The 19,109-nt window shown below is 34.4% G+C and overlaps 1 protein-coding gene across 1 annotated transcript in view; it reads right to left on the bottom strand.

Annotated features, from left to right (window-relative positions):
• Nucleotides 1-19,109, bottom strand: part of ARHGEF12 (Rho guanine nucleotide exchange factor 12) — a gene marked incomplete at both ends in the record, with an annotated part of 117,622 nt that overhangs the window by 46,000 nt on the left and 52,513 nt on the right. Inside the window, 5 exons of the mRNA XM_084249558.1 lie at nucleotides 644-701; nucleotides 3,274-3,323; nucleotides 3,966-4,064; nucleotides 17,031-17,116; nucleotides 18,224-18,247. Of these exons, the coding sequence (XP_084105684.1) occupies nucleotides 644-701; nucleotides 3,274-3,323; nucleotides 3,966-4,064; nucleotides 17,031-17,116; nucleotides 18,224-18,247 (317 nt within the window). The remainder of the gene's footprint in view (nucleotides 1-643; nucleotides 702-3,273; nucleotides 3,324-3,965; nucleotides 4,065-17,030; nucleotides 17,117-18,223; nucleotides 18,248-19,109) is intronic.

Below are 19,109 nucleotides of genomic sequence, written 5' to 3'. Positions count from 1 at the left end.
ATATGATTCAATAAAACAGTATTGTTTCTGTTTGGCCACAAACAACTGTCTTATTTGTAGTCCACTTTACTGTGGAATTTCCGATACGGAAGATCATAAATTTTAACTCTGGAGATTTCCAAGAGAAGATCACTACCCTGGATTAATCATTCTCTTATCTAAGAGAAAGTGATTATGCTACATAATATTTAAAGTTCCAGTTAGTTCATTTAGGCCACTGTATCTGATTTCCCACCCTCTTCCCTCTCAGATGATTCACACATTTTCTCAAATATATGCTATCAAAATTACTGAGAAAGACAGGATATTACAATCAACCACATACATGAAGTTGATGGAAGATAGTTATTAGTTATTAAAAATTTTCACCTCAGACTTTAATTTAGTGGTTGGCAAACCCAAGCCAAGGGGCTAAATCTAATCCATAGATTATTTTGGCAAGTCAAGTTTTACTGACATTGCCATGCCCATTCATTACCTATTATCTATGGCTGCTTTGCTGCTACACTGACAGAGTCAAGCAGCAGAACATATGGCCCCAAAAGCCTAAAATATTAACTATCTGCCTTTTACAGAAAATATTTCTGAACCTTGCTTTAAGGGTTTCAGAAAACAATTAAAATTGAGAATAACATTCACCTACATTTGATTAGCTCCACCACCTGGAAATGATTTGAATGAGTCACCAGAGTTCCATTCACCTATAAGAAAATGATAATAATGTATGTCAGGTACTTTTTAGTGAGAAAATGGATGAACTGGCTTCAGGAGTTATACATAATACTACTAGTTATACTATCATACACTAAACAGAACAGTATTAGATATATTTGACTCAATATTCACTCCATGGGGCCCTCTGGTGGATTAGGGGTTAAGTCTCAGCACTGACACCACTGTGGCCAGAGTTCGTCCCTGGCCATAGGTAAGGCCATTCCTAACCCACATATGGTGCTGCAGACCTCTCCTGCTCCACCTACTGCTCCCCTTAGTAGTGTTCTACAGTAAAGCCACCTGCTCTGCTTCCCAATCTGTCTCTGGTGAATCCTCTCATCCCCCACACCTATGGCCTACACTCCAGTTCTTCTACACACACACACACACACACAAAAAAAAACACATTACCATTCTGTAAGGTATAGACAAACCAGACCTTGATTTAAAAGACATTATAACTTATTCACCAGGACAAATGACAAAACATAACAAGCAGATTTATAAATCCTTCACGGTGAAGAACTCGTGCAAACAGAAAAGATGTATTTGTTTATAATTATAAATTTGCTGATATGTCAAAACCATAAATTTTTTAAAAGATCAAAAACTAATGTGGAAATCTGCAATATCCAATTTATTCTGTTTTCCAGTCATGATCTAACCTTTTAAAAAGGGCATTAATTTTCAGACAGATTAAATGTAGGCTATGTTATCCAAAGTCTTCACTATGCCAAAGAAATTAAGATAAAAATATCAAACTTGGAAAACAACTCAGATGCCCAAAAACAGATGACTGGATCAAGTTGTGGTAAATATACACAATGGAATACTATTCAGCAATCAAAAAAGATAATCTAATGTCATTTGCAGCAACATGGATGGAGCTAGAAGGGAGTATGCTCAGTGAAGTAAGTCAGAAGGAAATAGAAAAATATCGGATAGTTTCACTTATAGGAGGAATATAGGGGAACCAAATAAGGTATCAGGGAAAAAAATAAAAACAATAAAAAAAAACACAACAAAACAAAAATAAGTAGGCAACTATAAATCAGTCATTCCACAAGGGAGGGAGAGGGATCACAACGAGGGCGGGAAGAGCACAAAGGAATATGGTGATGGTGCACAGGTGAATTGGAAATTCTATAGGGGCTACACCTGAGAAAAGAAAGCAAACATTGTACAAAAATGCACAATGATGTAATATATATATAAAATAAATAATTTTTAAAATATATCAAACTTGGATCTAATACTAATACTATATATTTCTCTGAGGCAAGTAACACTAATTAATTCCTAAAAGCTTAAATATATCAGTGCATAAAGTAAGTAAGAGTATTCTCATCATGCTCACCAAAGATAATTACTGTAAACAATGATGTTTAGTATCTTTGATATTATACTGTAATAGGATATACACACATTCATACTTCAAGTGTTTTTTTCCCCTGATATATTCTCATAAATATATTATTTACTTTAATTACTTTGGCAAATTACCTGATAAAATTCTTTGCCCATTTTTCAACTAGGCTATTCTTAGTATTTTTAAAAAGTATTAAGGATATCATACACTGTGTAATAAGTTTCAAATATTGTTTCCAGATTGTTCTTTACTTATAAAATATGTTCATGGTTCTTTTCCTGTACAGCAATTCGATTTTAAGTAATCAAATTAATCAGCTCTCTCAACAGTAATTACTGTCTAAGCCTTTCTTCCCCCTCGTGATCAGAATGCAAAGCCTGTTTCTGGACTCTATTGTGTTCCAATGATAGGTCTATATCTAGATTAGAGTTACTTGCTTAAAATTAATTCACACCATCTTACCTTATACATACCCATATATATAACACACATTTTACTTTAGCTATTCCTATACTTTTGTAAAGTTTAGTTGGAAGATTAACTTTCACAAGTAACAACATATTTCCCCAGCTCTGTTAGTATATTTTGAAGAGAATTTTTTTTTAAAGATTTATTTATTTATTTATTTATTTATTTATTTATTTATTTATTTATTTATTTATACAAGCACTGGGTACAGTCAGAAGCGCGGGAGAGTGAGAGAATTCACCAGAGCCAGAGCAGGAGCAGAGCAGGCAGAGGGACCTAAGTACACTGCTGAGGGGAGCAGCGGGCGGCAGGAGAGGTCTGCGTGCCATGTGGGACCCTCCTCCGGTGGCCAGGGAGCAGCCGGGGATCGAACCAGCGCAGCAGAGGCTGCAGGCAGCTTCGCAACCCAGCACTCAACCACTGCACCACTGGGGAGGCCCATGAAGAGAATTTTTGCAAAAAGATTAATCTGAGAGAAATGATCTTTACAAGCTATTCTCCTATAAAAGGACAAAGATGACTTCACTTATTCACATGTGAATATTATGCTCTTCAAGTAAAGGGTAGTATTAATCTTTAACTATATGAAATAAGTTTTTACAGCTAACAAATTCATCATATATAGTGTGCTTTTCATAAAAATCCAAGTTAAAGAAAAAACAAAATGATTAATATATGCAGTCTTTAAATTCCACCAGAAATTCCGTAATAGTCTTCCTTACCTTGATGATACGATCGCCTGTCTGTACTCCAGCCCGCATGGCTGCTCCATCTGTAAGAGAAATTAATTCCTTAAAATGCAATTCCTTTGCATTTACTGACAATCTTCTTAAAAGACAGGAAGTGTAACAGAGTGGTTTAAAACATGGGCTACAAAGTCACACTTTGGTTTTCTATCACTTGTTAGTTATGGGACTTGTTGAAAAACTAACACACTTGTTAGTTTTTCTTTCCTATAAGCCTCAATATCACCTATAAAATGGGGATAAAAATACCTATCTCAAATTGCAGTGCCCAATATAAAGGAAAAATTCAATATATAGTAACAGTATTAGAAGACATTATTGATGTTTTTGGGGAAAGCATAGATGTATTTGAGCCTATATACATCTTTCTGTATCAAAATATCTCTGGTGCCTTGAAGAAATAAAATTCCACAAACTTTCTAGTGATGATGCAGAAAGTATCATGGCCAAGGAGTCATGATTTCTAAAACTATGTAGTTTGTAGAATACAAAGAAAATCAACCAGGGCAAATACATTCCTATAATTATGACATTGGAACTCTGGCTCAATAGGCCATATGACACATATGATATATGTGATTATTTTATGCTTAACTAGACATTATTTAAGTTTTTCTATTTCTCTGTTTGGTCCTAAATGACAACTGTTTAAAAAAAAAATGCCTTGCCTTCTTTGACAGACTGTACGAAAACTGGATTGTCTCCACTGACCGTCAGCCCAAATCCATTGTCATCCTTCTGGATGATTACACAACGCTGAACAAGACCTGCACAAGAGCCAAAAGGTAAAGAGAGAAGAAAGAGAAAACAGAGAGGGGGGGGAAAAAAGACAATAATTACATATTAATAATGGACTGTATTCTCTCTGGAAAAACACAAGGTAGCACATGGAAACATACATAAAATAAGAGTACTAACCCCATCGACAAAACAAACACAAGAACATTATTAAGAGTTTACATATATGTAATTATAGGCACTATACATTATATATAATGTATAGAACACTAAATAGTGTTGTATATATATCATATATGTGTGTTGGTTTCTCACTTAAGAGGTATGGAGGAATTGCTCCAAGATTAAAAAGAGCTGTGGTAAACTGGAAAAGATGAAGTATTAGAAGAAAATTAGAATGTAAGTCCATTCACATCTATGCTGTTGCTTTGTTAATAAAATCTTCCCCTGCTGCCCTGTGTTTTTGGTGCTCTAATTGGTATTTAGCCCCCCAAAATCAAACATTTTGGGACATTAGGCTAGGAACATTATCCCTAAAGGTAAACTCAGAGAAACAGACTATACAAAGAAAGAGGTGTTGCAGGGCACCTCCCAAGCGGGAGAAAGGAAATAGTCAAAGGGAAGGAAGACTCTGGCTCACAGAAAAAATAAACAGAAAGGAGAAAAAAAGTAGAAAAGACCAAATTCTTTCACCCAATTCTTTCACCTTTTCCATATACTTACATGATTCCTACAGGAGAATTTGCTTTTCTTTCAGTTAAATAGCAAATGAAAATTGTCCAAGCAAGGTTAAAAAAAAGAGGACCACAACCAAAGGAATAGGACTGACCCATGAGAGAATCACGATTAGTACCAAGGGCTGTTTTATCATAGATCAGATCTGAAGATCCTGAACTCTGTGATGTACAAAACCAAGGATATGTAAAAGGATGCACAAATATATGTGTGCATATGTATTTCCTACTGTTAATTAAATATCACGAGTATGTGAACCTGCTACAGAAGAATGGAATAACCAGAGGTCAGAATGGAAAATATAAACCTTGAATCTTAACTCATAACCCTACAAGAATTAACTACAAAATCTTCTAAAGATACTGATAAGAAGACAAAAAGGCAAGCCACAGACTGGGAAAAAATATTCATAATACAGATAATTGGTAAAGAACTAGTATCCAGGTAAAATAAAATAAAAAAAAAAAACTCAACAATTCAATAATGAAAGACATTTTAAAAGGGACAAATCCCTAAAAAAGAAATGGTCAATAAGCAAATGCAAACACAAAGATGCTTAATATCTGTAGTCAGTCATCAAGAAAATAAAAATTAAATCCACAAAATACCATTGTGTACTAACTAGAGTGACTAAAAATAAAAATACTGCTATCCAGCATTATCAAGGATGCAGGGCAACTGGAACTTGCATATATTGATGATGAGAGGGTAAAATGGTACAGTAATTTGGCAAACAGTTTTAAATTTTCTTATAAAGGTAGGAATATTTTTACATTTGATCCAAGAATTTCACTCAAAAGAGAAATGAAAACTCAGGTCCACATAAAGACTAGTACACAAATGTTCATAGCAGTTTTGCTCATAAGCGCCTCAAACTAGAAAAACTCAAATATCCATTAATAAATGAACTAGTTTTTAAAAATGTGTTATGTCCATTACAATGAAATACCACTTAGCAAGAAAATTAAGGAACTACTCAGACACTCAAAAAATATGAATGAATTATAAAAACACCATGACATTAAAGCAAAAGGTGGCAGTTACAAAAAAGCATACACACAATATGATGCCAGTGTACAACAAGCAAAACGAAACTATAACAAGAGGAAACAGATTAGAGGATGCAGGGTGGGGAGGAGAAGTAACAATGACTACAAAAGGACTTGAAGGAACCTTTGAGGTGATGGACATATTTTCTATCTTAATTAAGGTAATGGTTACATGAAAATATTCATATATCAGAATTCACAGAACTGAACAGTTACAAGTGCATCTTATTTTATGTAAATTGTACCTCAAGAAAGTTTGTACTCAATATTAAAAATGTGTTACCTCTCAATTCTACAGACTACTAAATACTCAACAGTATACAAATTCACAAATCCACCAATCCCACAAAATAGTGAATTATAACCCATCAAAATTCAGTCTTTTTCTTTTACTACTTCAAGTAATTCGGAGATCTACAAGTAGAATGAACTAAAAACACATAAAATCAAGAAAAAGGTATTCTTTATACGATTCTAGTATACCTAGTATATGATATATAAAAATCAGAGAACTTCAAAATGAAAAAAAAAAAAGGAGTGTTCTACAGGAATGTTTTAAGGTCCATGCCTGGATTTGGAAACATAAACAGTTGATGATCTCCTTTACAGTTACTTGAAATTTCAGAATGAAATTAGATAATATAACTTATAAATCAAAAAAACTGTAACACTGGATATATATTTATTCATACTGTATCCATCCCTCCCAATTCTCCTAAGAGCTGAAAGTCAGTGAATTAAAGATTGCCAGTATTGTATTTTCTGTGCTAAGCCACTGGGCTTAGTAAACAGATTTTTTTTCCAGATTCCCATAGAAAACAGAGTGCCTAAAAGAGAGGGAAAGAGGTAGAAGGGGTTATGAGTTTGCTATGTATATTTTACTGGAATTTTTGGTGTAATGCCTGACAAATACTAATGTTAGGTATTATTAACAAATACATTTTAAGTATTATTTTATTATGATTGAAGGTAGGATACCCTTGAATTTTCCTGCTCAGAAATAATACTCTTCTGTCCATGCCAGTGATTAAAAATCAATTCAAAACACGTTAAATTCCTGTCATTAACACAATTTCTCCCTAAGAGGGTGTAGCCTCATTCACGTCTTTGTCTAATGCTGGTTTTAACAGACAAGCAAATTAGTTTTGAATGGAGAAAGTAGAGGGAAGGCAAGTCTCACAGATTAGGGTTTCTTGTGATAGGTAACTTTAGAAAATAAAGTATAGCAAGAAGGCCTCAAGAAATAAATCACCTCCTCTTGGAAGAACTTCCTAAATATCCAGACTGGATTAGGTGCCCTGCAATAGACTCATTGTATCCTCTATTTGTTTTTATCCTCTCATTATATTATATGCTCCAAGAGCAGAGCACAAGAACTCTATCTTATTTACAGTCTTATCTCAGAAACCAATGACATATGTTCTGGCACAGGAAAAAAATTTTAATTGCTAATGAATTAATGAAAATCAAAAAAAGAGAATCTAGAAGTGGATGAAAGCTCAGAAAGGGAGCTGATCAGAGAAGAAAACAAATTACCAACACATATTTAATTATAGCAAAAATTCCTATGCTCCTAACAGACTGCTAAGGAGCAAGTAAATATAAAAGAGTATTTTAGAAAACTGTTATCTCTAATTCAAAACTGCTTCAACCCCAGACTTTCCTTTACAATTCTACATCAAAAGGAGAAGATAAAGCACAAAGGAAAAGAGCTATGTGCATAAGCTATACATCTTTCTCCTCTCCCCAGCCTCACTCTATTATCCATTTATTATTATTATTCTAAATCTATCTAGTTATCTGAGAATCTGATGTACTTTAACATATAAGAGTAACTAAACTAATCAAAAAAGAAAACACACCTTATACACATAACCAATTCAGAATCGATGGAATTCAAATTAATGAAACTATCATGTCCTATAAATCTATGCCATCTTTACAAATTAGATTTGGGGTCATAATTAAAACAGCTCTCACACCATTAAAACAGCTCTCGTACCATTAAAACAGCTCTCATACCATTAAAAATTCAGAAAACCAGTCTCTCAATTGTGTAGGCCTATTATATTATACTACTCTCCATTCGAAAACAAATTGAATGCTTTTCATTTTTCTTGAGAGACATGTTTTCCTTATTGTAGACTAGGAGCTGTTTTAACCCACCACAGAGGATAAATTCCACCCTTAACATTAAAATCACCAAGAGTGACTAAATTACCATCTCTTCGAAATGTCCTCTTTGACAAAAAATATCCATTTCTTTGTTTTAGTAGATTTGTACTGAACATCTGTCCGCTAGCTATTTAACACCGCAGTCTCTAAGTGCTGTGAGGAATAATAAAATACAAAGTCTTCACTCTCAAAAAATTTAAAATCTTGGCAGGGAAGACAATACAGAAGAAATATGACAACAATGATAATACCTAAGAATTAAAGCATGGTATAGGTAATAGGGTCTATTTGTCATAACAGAAGGGAAAGATAAAAGTAGACTCCAAGCTCCAAAAGTCATTTTCAAATTTGATTAAAAAAAATTCTATGGTTGGGGCCTCCCTGGTGGCGCAAGGGGTTAACTATGAAGCAATCCACAGCCTCTGCAGCATAGTTCAATCCCCAGCCTGCCAGGGAGAAACCCACATGGGCCAGGGAGAAACCCACATGGTGCAGCAGCATACCTCTCCTGTCTCTCCCGCTGCTCCCCTCAGCAGTGTATTTCATTCAGTCTGCCTGTTCTGCTCCCCACTTTGTCTCTGGTGAATCCTCTCACCCCCCACATCTCTGCCCTGTACCCCACCTCTTGTATGCATAAATAAATCAATCTTTATTAAAAAAGAAATCTACGGTTTTTACAAATACATATATAGTTCATTGTTTGTTGTACTGAATCCCTTACAGTCTACTATAAAGAATGCTCACTATACCAAAGGTGTTTGGTGTTTATCTCTAAATATGAGGGTTTTTTTTTTTTAAGATTTATTTATTTAATTATACAAGCACTAGGTACAGTCAGAAGCAAGGGAGGGTGAGAGAATTCACCAGAGCCAAAGCGGGGAGCAGAGCAGGCAGAAGGACCGAAGTACACTGCTGAGGGGAGCAGCGGGCAGCAGGAGAGGTCGGCGCGCCATGTGGGACCCTCCTCCGGTGGCCGGGGAGCAGCTGGGGATGGAACCAGCACTGCAGAGGCTGCGGGCAGCTTCACAACCCAGCGCTCAACCGCTGCGCCACTGGGGAGGCCCTAAATATGAGTTTTTATAAGATCATATAATCACTTCAATATGAATTGTATACAAGTACTATGTAAGAATAAGGCAGAGGGCTTGTTCAACAAGTAAGATAATAATAAGACTTAACCTTTCCTGAAACTTAGAGCAATCCTTCATTTTCACTGTTCTTGGTACGCCATGAAGATTTTTCCCACTATTTTTTAAATACATATGAAGCAGTGGTAAACAAGTACAAATTTCTATTATCGCACTCACAAAATATATTACAATTCTTTCTTTTGTACTGAACTGTGAACTATAGTACAGTATCCTATTATTTTTATATTCCTTTCCCTTAATAGCATAGTCCCTGCCATTTAGTAGGTGTTCAATGAACAGTTACTAATTTGAATTTATTTTGCATAAGGGAAATTTTAAATAAACCATACTTAATCACATTTTAAGAAAAAGTAAAATCATAGTCCTGAAAACCATGCAAAATAGAGAAATATTTCTAAAAGCATTAATCTTCTGCCCTGGTTAAATTTTAACTAAAATAATTTTATTTCCCATCTACACTAAAATAACTCCTCTTCTTACAAAACTTTTTGTTTCATTTCCTATTTTTCAAGGATTATATTTCGCCTGCAAGTTGATAAAGGAAATCATGCTTCATATCATCAGTGGAAATAAAAATGTTCTATTAAATTTATTTAAATACTATCCTCCACTAAAGTTCTGTTTGTAACAAAGGACATTTTTCTTTCTGTGTTAACAACATGGTATCTGAAACCAATATAGTAAGATTGCGTTCTCTCAAAAGATAATCACCAAGGATTATATTTTGAAAGCAAAAAAATTAAGTCTGGTAATGCTTTGGCTCAGGGAGAAGTCATAAAATAGTATTCTGAAAAAGGTAAAAAAAAACTCACAAGTTTCACTATAGTGAAACAACTTCCTGAAAATGGCAACAACTGTAGTGACAATGAATGAAAAGGGAACGTTAGATATGTAAGGAAACATGCTAAACCTTCCATAGTGCACTTACTTTGTTAAAAGCACATTCGTCTCTCTTCACCTTTGATTTTATTACATGACCAAACGTCTCTAAGTCTCACCTCTTAAGAATTAGCTTCAGGGAAGGGTGTGGAGAAAGGCCCATGTGCAACCTCATAAAAACAGCTCATTTTTTAAACTGCTGCCAGACATTTGTGTTTTATGAGTAAGACCTCAGATAATCCTTTGATTAAGAAGCTTCTTGATTCCAAATGCACAATGCTGCAAGCAAGAGGAACCTTAAGTTCCAAGTATGCTGATTTCCTTCTTTTAAACTATTATAAGCAGTAGTTCCTTTCCTAAGATGTATTTTAATCTACCTTAAATTTTTTCAGAAGAAAAATCCAGTTAAAGTGAGTCACATTTTATTCCATCAATTCTTGTTATAAAATACTTCATCCTAATCCCAACAATGGCTGATTCAACACTCAGTACAACCTCCAGAGTATCAGGCAACATACAGACACAAACATAAATACAAACAACTAGATACAAACAAGATATCAAAGTTCAGACAACAAATATAACTGGGCAAACCTAGAAAGGCCCTGAAAAGAAGTAAGTATTTGAACTGGGACTTCAAGGATGTGGAAGACTCAAACAGGGAGTTAGAGATGGTAAATGCATTCAAGACAATGGGGATGATATGAGCAAAGAAAAAGCAAAGAAAGAATACCAAGCCATATTTGGGAAACAAAAATTTAGTCTGGTATCTTTAGGTGAATGGAAGCAGATTATTATAGAAAGATAAAGTAAAAACAAAAATAGGACACATCTTAATATCCACTTGCACTCTCCTAGCAAATGAATGGCCAAATCCTTACTTATAGTAATCTGAACATAGTAGAACATGGTAGAACACAGAACATAGCAGAATGGAGAAAAGTCAACAATGTGAAATCAAAGTAGAAGAAAGATTTAAGTCTACATAATATGAAAATATTCTAATGGGGCCTCCCTGGTGGCGCAGGGGTTGAGACACAACCTAAGAAGCAATCTGCAGCCACTGCAGCAGGAGTTCGATTCCCGGCCGGCCAGGGAGAAACCCACACGGACAGACCTCTCCTGTCTTGCCCGCTGCTCCCCTCAGCAGTGTACTTCGGTCTGTCTGCCTATTCTGTTACCTACTCTGTCTCTGGTGAATCCTCTCGCCCCCCCCCCCATTTCTGGCCTGTACCCCAATTCTTGTATTAAAAATAAATAAATCTTTAAAAAAATTTTCTAATGAAATGATGAAAAACTGAGCAAAGTATTGCCGATGGAACCAAAGAGTGAGGGATCAATTGCATTGTGAAGGTAGAATCAATGAGACCTGGCAAACTGACTACAGAAAACAAGGGGAAGGAAAACATCAACAATAACCGTAAGAAAATAAAGCTGGGTGTATGAAAGAATGACATTAAAATGTCATGAAAGAATCAGGGAAATTAAGAGAAAGGCTGATCTCTAGCCACAGAGAACTATGATAAATTCCAGACTGGTCATTCTGAATTTGAAGGACAGTCAGAGTTCAAATATTCAGCAAACAATTAAAAATATATGACTATAAATAGGAAGCAAGATCAGGAACTGAAACTTGGGTCATGCCAACATTTGTGAAAGGGAAAAAGAAGAAAAAATAATTACAAAGATAAAGAACCAGATTGATGTAATATTATAGAAATGAAAGAAAAGTTATCTCCATTGCCCAATATTCAGAGTAAAAGTGGGAACTGAGGATTTTCAATTAGGATATTTTGGTTCACCTTCCAAATAGCTTGTGTTCAGACTTGAGAGTAGAATTAATAAGCATATGATTTATGACGACAAAGAAGTTCATATTGTAAAACGCTCATTGTAAAAATGAAGAAGAAAGCAAAGAGTAACTTGGGAGGGAGTAACAATCAAAACAAGAACCTGCTTTTTTATAGATATGAAAAGCCTGAATAAGAAAAATATATGAATTTTTTAAAAATACATTCTGAACTAACCAAAGCAGGATATTCCAAGTATTAACAGTGTACGTCTGTTATAGACTGAATGTTTGTGGCTCCCAACACCCATATGTGGAGGCCTGACCACCAAGGTGATGGTATTTGGAGAAGACTTGGAGAGGTAACTGGGGTTAGATGAAGTACTGAAGAGGGGGGTCCTCCCCCACAATAGGATTAGTTCCCTTATAAGAAGAGACACCAAGGAATGTATATTCTCTCTCTCTGTACTTGCACCAAAGATAGTTCATGTGAGCATGAAGCAGGAAGGGAGCCATCTGCAAGCCAGGAGGGAGACTGACCATGCTGGCACCTCCAAAACAATGAGAAAAAAATATTCTGCTGTGTAAGCCACCAAGTCGCTGATATTTTGTGATAGTACTGCCAGCAGACTAACACAGTTTTGAAAAAGACATGGCTTATTTTCCTGGAAATAATACTATTACCTGTAAATAATGCTACCACCTGTAATCCCATAAATATTACACCCATTAAAATTTTAGTGAAAAAATAGGAAATTAAGTATCATTAAAATTATAGATCAGAAAGCATAGCTATACATATTCAACAGACTCCAAAAAGTCCTAAGGACAAAGTAAAGGGAAACGAAATGAATTATTCACCTAATGAAATTCTACAACGAGCATATATTTAACAAAAGAAATCAATATAAAACAAATATTTGACTACCTTTTATCTCACAAAATAATTCTAAAAATGGTGACGCTTAAAACAAATTTTTTTTTTTAATTTCTTTCTTTATGCGTTCAAGAACTGGGGTGTAGGCCCAGGTTGTGGGCGGTGAGAGGATTCACCAGAGACTGAGTGAGGAGCAGAATAGGCAGAGATCTACTGAAATACACTGCTGAGGGGGGGAAGTGGGAGAAACAGGAGAAGTCTGCTGTGCCATGTGGGTAGCTCCCTGGCTGGCAGGGGATTGAACTCGGATAGCTTCACAGTGCTGTTTAATCCCTTGTGCCACAAGGGAGGTACAAAACAAATAACTTGTAAGTGAACAAACAGCATTTGTGCTAAGTACAAAGCTAATGAGTTCTACAAGAGAAGACAATGTATAATCTCAAAAGTTATAAGTGGGCTTGTTAAGAGGCCCCACACCAAAGCAATGCCATCAGTTGATATGATTGTACTCAGCCATATTCCAATATTTCCCAGCTCTTTTTGGCTCCCTAAAAATTCTGATTCACACATGCTGATGGCCTACAGTCTGAAAAACTGTATTCACACAGGTGATAAATTATTTGCAATGTCAAAGAGATTTAAGTTAGCATGCTAATACTATTCTGATCAACACATTTCCCTGCTAAATGCTTTCTGAGGTCTCATGGCTCAGTTCCTTCCCAAAAAAGTATATCAAGGGCTCTCGAAACACACAGAGAAGCCACACCTTACTTGCCCATTACTAGGTAAAATGCTTCTTATTACTACCAACCTGATGGCATGTCTGAACTAGTGATAATAACCCTATCACTAATAAGAAAAATATTAGTATAGCATCTAGTCATGGATTCCTAAATTGTTAGTCCTCATTCAAGGAAAACAGTGGGGGAGATGAAATACAACATAGCAAAAGTTACTGGAAAAGACTGGTATTATAGTCTTCACACTTCTAAGGGGAGAATAAACCAGAGGAAGCTCTTTATAGAGAACAGAAAGACAGGATCTGGGAAAATTTGGAAGCTACTTCTGACTTATGAAGCCAAATATTTTAGAAAGGGAAAAAAACCAAAAAAATCAAACAACACTTGACATGCCATAAAGCATGGCACACATTTCCCATGGAACTACTATAAGGTTTAACTACATAGAAAAAACACTGGTCACAAAAAACCAAACTAAGAACTATCAATATGTATATATATCTAACATATAAGCATTAGCTGGTTTAAAACCAAATACTGAGGCCTCATAGTATTAAGAAATATCTTATATTACGGGCTCAAGTGCCAGGAGATACAAACAATAAAAGGGAGGAGAGAGAGTTTTGTAGATATTTTCCTTTCATATATGTCAACCTAAGAAACAAGCAGTAGGGGAAACGTCCACTTGATAGTAGACTTCGACTCTGTTAGAAAAGGCCTGGTTTTGCTTTGAGGCTGAATTTGGCCAAATGTGGGCTCTTCTTAAAAAGAAATAACTTAATAGTCTTTAAGAAATTAGTTTAGGGCCTCCCCAGTGGCGCAGCGGTTGAGCTGCGCAAAGCCTCTGCAGCACCGGTTCGATCCTCGACTGCCAGGTGAGGGTCCCACATGGCGCGCAGACTTCTCCTGCCTCCTGCTGCTCCCCTCAGCAGTGTACTTTGTCACTCTGCCTGTTCTACTCTCCGCTCTGGCTCTGGTGAATTCTCTCACCCTCCCGTGTCTCTGACTGCACCCAGTGCTTGTATAAATAAATAAATAAATCTTAAAAAAAAAAAAGGAAAAAGAAAAAGAAATTAGTTTAAAAATCTTGTTTCCAAGCTGTGCTTCTCCTATAAACTTTTCTCAAAAAACTAATTAGATACCCCAAACAAGGGAAGAGAGCAAGTAAAACTACGCAAAGGAAAAGGAAAAATTTGCACGAACTTCACAAACATGACAAAGAGGTCACAGTCAATAAATATTAAGTATTTTAATCATCTATTGTAAAAGTTGATGATTCAGGTTAAACCTGCCCTTTGTGAAGACTATTTTTTTAAAAGTGCCATTTTGAAAATTTCTCATTCAGAATAAGCTTCAGAAAAATTTGAGACAAATCAAAGAAATTCTTCAAGCTACAAAGATAAAAAATACTCAAGTATTTTCGCTATTGTGGCTAGATTACACAAGAATGGCATTTACAAAATAAAGGAACAAAAAAATAAAATAAAAATTGCAAAGAACTGCTAATATGTCTGATTACAACAGTACTATATTTAGAGGAAATACTGGTAACACTGATGAAATGCTACATGATGCAAAACCTCAAAATAGGACATGGGAAGAATATGCCAAGAATTCAAAGCCCATCCATATTATTTGGAAAAACCTTACCAAACAGATTAGAGATAATCACTTTCCTAACAAACATGATGAGAGAGAAGATTAATTATGTGGCCTATTCTTACGCTACAATGTTAGTGTCTAGCAACCTTAAGCTTCCACATCACAGTCACATAAAAACCCCAGGCTCCCTTTCCCTGCAGTAGATCATGCCATGCAGAGCGGACAAGAGGAAGGCTGCAGTTATTTAAAAAAAAAAAAAAAAAGAAAGAGAAGAAAAGAAAGAAAGAAAAAGGACACAGCATGAAGCAAGCTCCATAGGTGCAAGGCTGAATTGGCTACATTAGCTTACCATATATCTCCGATCTACTCTCCTCTGAACTAGACTTTGTCTTCTTGGAGGAGCTATCTGCACAAGAGCGGGGGAAAAAAGGAGAGAGATATAGAAAATATGGAGACCAACATAAGGGGAAAAATTCATGGGGAGGGGGAAAGAATGAATCATGATCAAGTTAAATTATGCAAACATGAAGTATGAACATCACAGGTGATAGCACTTAGAAATAGTCACGAACAGCACAGGTAATGACATATTTTAAAGATTTATCAAAGAAAAGACAGTGCAATAAAATATGTTTAAACAAAACAACACATGAATAGTCTACAAAATGTATCATCTGACAATTGTAGAGATGACAAAGCACTAAAAGCTGTAACAATCTCATTATGAAGGATTATATAATACTACTTTGCTAAATCTGTCTTTGGAGATGGCAACACACCACATGAACAATACAGAATAAGTGGATCTAACAAGACTATAATACTCTTACAAACACAGGGCAGAAACCTGTGACCCTCATTAGCAAAAACAATAACCAGTCATATAAATGAAAGCCTCTGTGCCCCATGCAAAATTAGCTGTCAGAAATTAAGAATTACCTCTTAAAGGAGACCCAGAGTTACAAATGGCATAGTCCTGCCATCAAAACCTCCTAAATTGATGATTGGGATTTCATTTTTACCTGCTACCCAAGATAGAGGTACGTTATTAAGTATTAACTGACTACTTTTTCCTTTCTATATGATTTATAACATTTCTTCAAATAAAAGCAGTTTATACTAAAAGTATGAAACATCTTAACTAAATACAAAAACTTCACTCATTCTCTTAAAATTTTAGATATTTCTAATCTAAAATATCTGAGAGTACATACATATACCTAAGACCTTAGCATTTACTTAATCTTTTTTCACAGGAACAAGTAACTAAATAAAATAGTATGTGTTCAAAGAATACCTATGTTTCAAATTACAAAAGCAAAATTATCAAGCAATTTTATAAAATTAAATACTGAGTGAATTTACAAGGAGATAGCAAAGCCTATAATTTACAAGAGGAGTTCAATCTATCTGTATAAAATTAATAGTAAAAATTCTGTTAACATCAAAACTCTAGGGAAGGTCAACACTATGGAAGGTAAAAGACAATTCTCTGAATTCAGAATACTTTTTAACTAAAGAAAAAGGAATTTCTATTCATTTTCTTACTTTAAACTGAAGTCATTACTGAAAAACCACGGATTAAGTTGTATTTTATTTGATACTTAAAATACCATGAATGTTTAAATTACTACAGAAGTCTGTAGTTGTTATAACCTTGATTTTATGACATACTAGCTCATCTATCTGGTCAGACAGTCCTTGGTTTGACCAAAATCTTGAATTATGATGTAACTATTTGTAATTATCATCATTATTTTTAAAAACAATATGTTCTACAATGATGTTTCCATAATGGAATCCATAATTTGTTACTTAAAATGTTTACATTCCTCCTGAATGCTAAAGGTTTTATGTTATGTAAATGAAGAAAAAAGGAGACTCCTAAACAGCTTAAATAACTATTTCTCCGTGTTTCAGGGAATTATGTAGCGTAAGCTATAGGATTCTGAACTTCATGACTCTTGATATTCTTTAGAAGAACAAAATGTTTTTTACCTGTGGGGTCAAAATCATGTGATGCACTGCGCTCAACTTTCTGCTTCTTATCTGTTGGTGACTCTCGGTTCAAAATACTTCCATGCCTAAATTTAATCAAAGCAATCAAATATTTACTAAAAGGAAATCATTAGAAAAAAACTTCAATTTAAAAATCCCAAGTGTGCTTTACAAAGAGAAACCAACAAATCAGTTTATACAGTCTCATAAACTTCTCAGTTTTAAAATTCAGTCTACCTTATGTGCAATACAAATACTTGGTTATAAAATGTGTTTAAACCTAATAAAGTAGAATTAATTAATATTTAATAATTAGTATTAAAGTCTATTTTATTCTTATAAACAATTGTTTAAATTACTTTAGGGGTTTTCATAAGTTAATCACTATTCTTTCCATTTAACAGATTAAACAAAAATACCTAAAAGTAATCAAACGCATTCCCCAACCTTACATATACTATATACTATAAATCACTGTATAAGTATAGCATAGATGAGAAGAGTTTTTAAAAATTGTCTTAGGCAAGTTCCAGTTAAAGCCTGCCCTTAGTTCTCATCACAGAATTGTTAGCCAACCCCTGATGACTCTGGACTTACCATTTCTCCTATGCCCTAGCCAATTACATTGATTAGAAAATGGGTGGGTGGCAAGTGAGACCATAACTGTAAGACATATTAAATTGATTAATTAGAAGGCCAAGATTAGCATTGGTATCTTGGGCTATGCTATCCCTTAAAATAGTAAAAATACTATAATAATTAGGAATGACATACTGCCTACATTTTAATTAACTAATAGCAGTTACAGTTATCCAAGTGATAAAACACATCAAAAACTGGCAATCCATTTATACTGCCCCCACTAAGCTACTTACATCTGAAAAAAAAATCACAAATTTTTAAATAAAACCTCTTCATAAAGAGTGACCTTAAGGATCAAAACATTGATATTTAAATGTTTTGTTTTAATACTTAAATATTTTGTATTAAAACATTGAAAAGGTAATCAAAACAATGTTGTCTTAAGAAAAAAATATACAAGTTCTGTAATATTTTAAATTTGTAAAGCATTTTGATATTTTGAACCATTTAAATTGTTTTCAAAAACCACAAAAATCCACTATAATTTCAACGAAAAGCTTCTAATTAAAATATAACTTAAACCTATGGTACACAACTGAAGTCTGACTTACCTTATAGGTTTTTTGAGGGGAAACCTGAAACAAACAAAAAAAGAAGGGTAGATACAGTTATTTCACTTGTAAGATCGTTACTAAATTTATTCTTTCTACTAAAGCAGAATAAGGGATTAAAATCATATGCTAAAACAAGACTCAACAAACATGTATAATAAAAACTTTATTTTGTTAAATCTTAATTGCAAACATATTTACCATTCATTAGCTGTCCCTTAGTATGGGTTCTCTTTTTAAAAATTATAATAATAACAGCAATAGTGAAATTTATTGAGCACTTACATGAAGCTATGCATTATTCTAAACTCTTCTCCTTATCTTATTTAACCCTTAAAAAAATAACTATTAAGATGTTTCCATTTTGCAATTTCAAAAAATGAATGAAGAGAAATATTTTACCATTAAAACAGTATACTTAGTTTAGCAGCAAAAGTTCCTTCCTGCCCATCACCTCTCCCCTCCAGCAAAAAAACTGGGTGCTGATCACTGCTCTATTTATTATGATCTAACCTTTGATCATAATAAAACTATGATCTTCAATCACTTGTTTAATTTTAATAACAGAAATCTAGAAAAAAATTACCACGGAAATACCATCAGTCATTAAAAATGTTCCAAAAGGGGGTACTTTTTTTTTTCTTTTTTACAGTCTGTAAACTAAAATACAGCATTTCCTACTGGTTGTCTTTTTTTTTTAAACTAGAGGCTTCCTGACAAGAGTGTAGAGCTATTCATAAGCAGTAACCTAAGTCAAAAAGAATGTTCTTAAATCTTTTCCCATTCCTCTTTCCATTTTCGTCCTTTTAAGAAATTATCTCAACCTATGACATTTCCAGTAAAGATTATTTAGTGTAGGTAGTAACAACAGGGCCTATTAAGTCAT

The sequence above is a fragment of the Talpa europaea genome, assembly GCF_964194135.1.
Source record: "Talpa europaea genome assembly, chromosome: 12".
Classification (NCBI taxonomy): domain Eukaryota; kingdom Metazoa; phylum Chordata; class Mammalia; order Eulipotyphla; family Talpidae; genus Talpa; species Talpa europaea.
Note: the sequence above shows the minus strand (reverse complement) of the source record. Positions and strands in the feature narration are given on the sequence as shown.